This window comes from Plecotus auritus (genome assembly GCF_963455305.1).
Source record: "Plecotus auritus genome assembly, chromosome: 5".
Taxonomy (NCBI): domain Eukaryota; kingdom Metazoa; phylum Chordata; class Mammalia; order Chiroptera; family Vespertilionidae; genus Plecotus; species Plecotus auritus.
In genome coordinates this window covers 89,253,362-89,259,334 of record NC_137776.1, presented here as the reverse complement: position 1 = coordinate 89,259,334, position 5,973 = coordinate 89,253,362, and the positions used below count along the sequence as shown (strand labels likewise).

Here is a 5,973-nt window from a genome sequence, read left to right as displayed (position 1 = left end):
TGGCTTACTCCCCATCTAAAACAAATCGTTTAATCTGGTTGCAGAAAGAAAAAGGAAATAGCCAAGTGTCTCCATATCTGGATGTCTACAAATTAGGGAGAGGTAGAGACAGCGAGATCCATCTGCTCGGTAAGAGCGAGCGATCCAGGCCGGGCGCCTGGGCTTTTTTCTCCTTGCACCCGCCCTGTGCCTTCGCGGAGGCTTCTCAGGCCTCCTTCTCCGCGAACCCCCACGGGCCGCTGGCAAAGTGGGGTGGGGAGCGAGACAGGGGGGGCGGGGGCCGGCGCGGCGGCCGGGGCGGCGGGGCGGCCGAGCATGGAAGAACAGCAGCCGGAACCTAAAAGTCAGCGCGACTCGGGCCTCAGCGCGGCGGCGGTGGCGGCGGCCCCGGGCAGCCTTAGCCTGAGCCTCAGCCCTGGCGCCAGCGGCAGCAGCGGCAGCGATGGAGACAGCGTGCCGGTATCCCCGCAGCCCGCGCCCCCCTCGCCGCCCACGGCGCCCTGCTTGCCGCCCCTGGCCCACCACCCTCACCTCCCCTCGCACCCCCCGCCCCCGCCGCCGCCGCTGCCGCCACCGCCGCATCTCGTGGCGCCTGCTCACCAGCCGCAACCCGTGGCCCAGCTGCACCGCACCACCAACTTTTTCATCGACAACATCCTGAGGCCGGACTTCGGCTGCAAAAAGGAGCAGTCGCCGCAGCAGATCCTGGTGGCGGCAGCGGCCGGAGGAGGCGCAGGAGGAGGCCGGGTTGAGCGGGACAGAGGCCAGACCGGCTCAGGTAGAGACCCTGTCCACTCGCTGGGCACGCGGGCACCAGGCGCCGCCTCGCTCCTCTGTTCCCCGGACGCAAACTGTGGTCCACCCGACGGCTCCCCGTCAGTCTCTGCCGGAGGCACGGGTGCGTCCAAAGCTGGGAACCCAGCAGCCGCAGCGGCGGCGGCGGCTGCAGCGGCCGTAGCGGCGGCGGCGGCAGCGGCAGCAGCAACAGCCAAGCCTTCAGACAGCGGCGGCGGCAGTGGAGGTGGCGTGGGGAACCCCGGTACGCAGGGTGCCAAGTATCCGGAGCACGGCAACCCAGCTATCTTGCTTATGGGCGCAGCCAACGGTGGGCCCGTGGTCAAAACTGACTCGCAGCAGCCTCTCGTATGGCCCGCTTGGGTCTACTGCACACGCTACTCCGATCGTCCATCCTCCGGTGAGTACCCAGCCCCGAGCTGCGCCTTGCCTTCCAGCCCCGCGGATGCACCAGAACTCTTAGCCGCGGCGTTGGGGAGAGCAAACCCGGCCTCGTGCGCTCTCTTCTCTCACGCCTGCTGCCTGATTCTCAGCTCTGGTCCCAGTCACAACCAAGTATGCACCCAGTTTTGCGCTCCTGGCTTCTGCGGCCACCACTCGGGAGGCTACAGCATTGGAAGCTCTAGTCTCCATCCTTCGATTTTGAACTCCGAGCCTCTGGGGTCTTCTTTGTGTTTTGCCTTTATTATTATCAGGAAAGACACAATCAGTCATTGATTTTTCTTCCAGGAAAAGAGGTATTTAGAGCCGGCGAGAAGGTGGGCCTAATGATTGGGGTCTGCAATCCCGCCAGCGTGGTCCTGCAGAGGCTGAAACCCAGCAAGGCTTTGACCAGAGAAATAATCTTTCCCTGGGTGTTCTTACAGACATAGACACCATCTTGATAGTTTCTGTATAGCATGCATTTGCATAGAGACAGATTTGAGGACACACAGGAAAAGAGAAAAGCGGCTGATCGCTGTCCTTCTTTCCCAGGCCGGGTAGCAAAGAGTCTGACCTAGGTAGCAAAGAGAGTCGGACCCGGGTGGGCAGAAGCCAGGTGAAAGGCCTTTGACAAAACGGCGCGTGAGGAGAGCCTCTGGCTCCTAGTTCCCTGGAGCTGCTGGACAGACAGTGGGAGAGGAGAGGACAGGTCGGGCTCAGGCCAGAAAGCCAGGCGGAGGACTTAGAGGCGGCCTCCACAGCTTCTCGGGGTTGGCTTGCACATCCTTCCCCTTGCTTAACTCCTTCCAACCGCACAGCACAACTGCCAGTTAGCAGATTTCCACCAGCCTAGACCCCGCTCTTTTTTTTACTTTCCTTTGGCCGCCTTTCCCCGTATACCTTGCGCTTGGAGGATCCAAGGCCAAGGCCTGTCCTAGGAGAGGAAACTGCGGCCAATAGGCCCAAGAGAGGAGCCTAAGGCCGGCCTGCCTCTCTGGCCCACAGCGCCCGCGTGGCGGGCAGGGACTCTGGCCTGCGATTGGGTTCGGGGCACCCGGCTCGGCAGGCGGCGGGGCAAACCATAGCCTTACGCTGCCGCTCTACTCTACTCCCGCTGCAATGGCCAGTGCTGGCCGAGCGCGGATCGATGCGTGCTATCAGCCCCTGCCATCTCAGCCCGGTTATTGACACGTCGGGCTCCCTGAACCTCCGAAAAGCTGCTTTGATTGACTCGCCTGATGGATAGAGTGATTGAGCTGTCAGGCCCTACAGCTCGGGCTGGCCAAAAGGCTAAGATTTTATTACAAGTGTCTGTGCCTCTGCACACACACGCGAACACACACACACACACACACACACACACTACACTCACAATGTCCTGGACGTACAACACAGTGGGTCCTTTCTGGGGATGTGCACATTTCCCGGGCCATCTCTGCCTGCTCAGAGAATTACTAATCTAAATCAAGGTCTTTCTCCCTCCCCGGCCTGCCTCCCATTCCTCTCTCACCCTGCTGGGTAGTGGGCCTTGTCTTTGTTCTTGGCCTCTTTCCCTCTTAGGGGACTAGGAGGCTCCTTCTCCTGCGTGGACAGTTAAGGGAGATGGGAGATGAACCGTAAGCCACTCGAGTCTCTGTGGTTGGCCAGGCCTAGGCTCTTTTATCACAGGGTAGCTGGTGACTCCAGGCGTTGGCCTGCCCAGGAGCCAGTTGCTGCTTATCCCTTTGTCACTAGGTTTGGAGACACTGGTGAAGACCCTTCTTTCCAGACAGTTTTAGAGGTTAACAGGCCTGTCAGGGACGTAACTGGGCTCAGTAAGCTCCCATAACCAAGGCGGGGACCAGGAGGTAGATGCCGGAAGACTTGGGCATGGAGGCTGATGGACGGAGGTGCAGGCTTTACGGGCTGCCTCTCTCCTCTCTCCAGGCTGAGTCCATAGTAGCCCTCTTCCCAGATTAGGTTTGAGGGAGACTTCACCTTCCGGGAAAGTGTCCTGTGGCCTCCTTCCATTTCCATCTCAGGGGCAAAGCACACATTTTTGTTGAGGTTGCTCCCCTCTCTGTGTTCCTCTGCCCCTATTTTGCTCATAAAGGGGGGCAGGAAGGATGTAGTCTCCTTGCAAATGACATAGGTGGGCAAAGAAAGCAGATCTGATGTGTTTTTGTTATTCAGAAGTTTTCAATCCTGAAATTGCAGCCTATGTGTTCAAAAGAGAAAAAGAGACCCTGCCCCTGTAGCTGGGGAGGGCCCTCTCTTTCCTACCAGCACTGTCCAAGGGGCATAACAGAGAACCCAGGGGCCATTTGGATAAGGCCTGCAATTGGGTGAGGCCTTATCTCCCTCTTTAGAGAAGAGAGTGGTCTCCCTATACAGGCCTTCTTTAGGCCAAGGGGGGAAGAGGATAAAGGAAAAGGTAGACAGAACAGACACTGAATACTTGGAAACAAGTTAAGCCTCTCACAGCCCTTGCCTATCCCCTTGTTTTCTGCGTAAATAGTCACAGCAGGTGGGGTCTTCTTGGAGGTGCCCGGTGTAGTTGTGCTTCTTGAGGAGGGAGACTGACAATTCCCCCAGGGCAGTCCTGCCCTAGAGTCTTCACTGCCCCAGACTTGAACCTCTTTTTATTTCGGGGCTGTGAAGACAGCAGGCCCCTGACCTCCAACTTTGGCCTGGGCAGGATGGGGCTCCAAATCTCTCTCCATCTTGGATTCTGTGATTTAAGCCTGTCATTAGGCTCTCCTGTTCTGAATTGGGGTGTGGGCTACACAGACAACCTCGGCTAGTTTTCCTCCGTGCCTTTCTGGCCCGGGAGAAAGGAACCAGGCGACCCCAGCAGCCCGCCAATTGATGCAGGGGTTAGCCGCCGCCGGGAGGGAGCTGGGGGCGCGGCAGGGCCTCCGCTATCGCCGCGGAAGCACAGGGCGCGATCTCGCTCTACTCTGTTATTCTCATGGCTTCCTCTGCCCTCTTCCCCAACCCCCTCCCTTCTGCCCTCTGTCCCCACCCCCACCCGGCCCGTCCCGCCGCTGCAGGTCCGCGCACTAGGAAGCTGAAGAAGAAGAAGAACGAGAAGGAGGACAAGCGGCCTCGGACGGCGTTCACCGCCGAGCAGCTGCAGAGACTCAAGGCGGAGTTCCAGGCGAACCGCTACATCACGGAGCAGCGGCGGCAGACACTGGCCCAGGAGCTCAGTCTCAACGAGTCCCAGATCAAGATCTGGTTCCAGAACAAGCGCGCCAAGATCAAGAAAGCCACCGGCATCAAGAACGGCCTGGCACTGCACCTCATGGCGCAGGGACTGTACAACCACTCCACCACCACGGTCCAGGACAAAGACGAGAGCGAGTAGCCGCCCAGGCTGGGGCTGCGCGGTCTGCCCTTGCGCCCGCGCCCGCCGGGCACCGCCGAGGCCGCCTCACCAGCCCAGCTCCTGGGAGAAAGAATCTGCGCAAAAGAGAGAGGGAGTAACAGGGGAAAGAGAGAGGGCTCCCCAGAATGGAGAGTCACGCTCGAATGCAACATTTTTAAAAAGGAAGAGAGACTCGGACAGGTGCTATCGAAAAATAAGATCTATTCTCTATAAACAGTATAAGGGACGTAATTGCAAACTCCTTAAAGCTCTATCTAGCCAAACCGCTTACGACCTTGTATATATTTAATTTCAGGTAAGGAAAAGAAAGATGTGTAGCGATCTCTATTTGCTGGACTTTTTATTAATCTCCTTTATTATTATTGTTATAATTATTATAATAATTATTATTTTATCCCCCACCTCCATCCCCCTAGCTGCCCCGGCCCAGTTTCGTTTTCGTTGCCTTTTTCTTTTGAATGTTATCGCTTCTCCGGTGCCTCCCGCCCCGCATCGCTGGCCCTAGTTTCTCTGGGACTTTTCTTTGTGTGCGTGAGAGTGTGTTCCCTCGCGTGTCTGCTCCTCGCTCTCCCCCGCCTCCCAAGCCCTTTCTGTCGCTCTGTCTGTCCTGCCCCCCTTTCGTTTTCCGGAGACTTGTTGAGAAATACGACCCCACAGACTGCGAGACTGAACCGCCGCTACAAGCCAAAGATTTTATTATGTTCAGAAACCTGTAGTCTGAAATAAAGTGTACACTGTGCTCACGCGCGCTGGCGGCCCCTCCTTTCGGTCTGGGGAAGGCATGGGCGCGGGCGCAGGGCCTAGCGACCCTCTCGCCCTGCGCGCACAGCGGGCCCAGCGCTTGCCGCACAACGAACGCGGCGGCCAGGGGGCAGCGCGGCGGTAGCAGGGCGGCGATCCGGGGACGGACCCGGGTCTGGAGAGTCTGGCCGGACACGCCGCGTTTCCGATTGCGTTCAAAGGAGCCCAAAGGCCGGAAACCCCAAGCTAGGCTTCGGAAGCACCATCCGGCTGTCGGCTGTCGGGCTGCTTCTGCGCTGGGCCAGGGTCCTCTTTGCGGCCTCCTCCTGTTCAACCTGCTTCTAGCTCCAGCCAGCACATTTCCTTTTAATTTTTGTTTTGGCGCGGGTTTTGCTCGAGGGTTTGAGGTTTTCTCCTCTATGAGCAGGCCTTGCCTTTCCGGGGCAGGGCAGGGCAGGGCAGAGGCGAGGGGCTGCCTCCAGTCCTGGGCAGCCCACTAGTGCAAGGCGCTTGCGCGGCCCTTCGTTTGGAGAAGAGATTCCCTGGGCACCGGCGGCAGGGCGAGGCCGCATGGAGCCTCCTAGGGCTCAGCCCTCCTGTCCCGCAAAGCGGGGAGGAAGAGGCCTGGGTGCTGGGAAGCTTTG

At 58.8% G+C, this 5,973-nt stretch overlaps 1 protein-coding gene across 1 annotated transcript; it reads left to right on the top strand.

The window, feature by feature from the left end:
• Positions 1 to 308: 308 nt before the first annotated feature.
• EN1 (engrailed homeobox 1) lies at positions 309 to 5,267 on the top strand. The gene is made up of 2 exons (XM_080668634.1): positions 309 to 1,195; positions 4,251 to 5,267. Exons 1-2 carry the CDS (start codon positions 316 to 318, stop codon positions 4,565 to 4,567), a joined length of 1,197 nt encoding a protein of 398 aa, XP_080524760.1. The 5' UTR covers positions 309 to 315; the 3' UTR covers positions 4,568 to 5,267.
• The last annotated feature ends 706 nt before the right edge of the window (positions 5,268 to 5,973 follow it).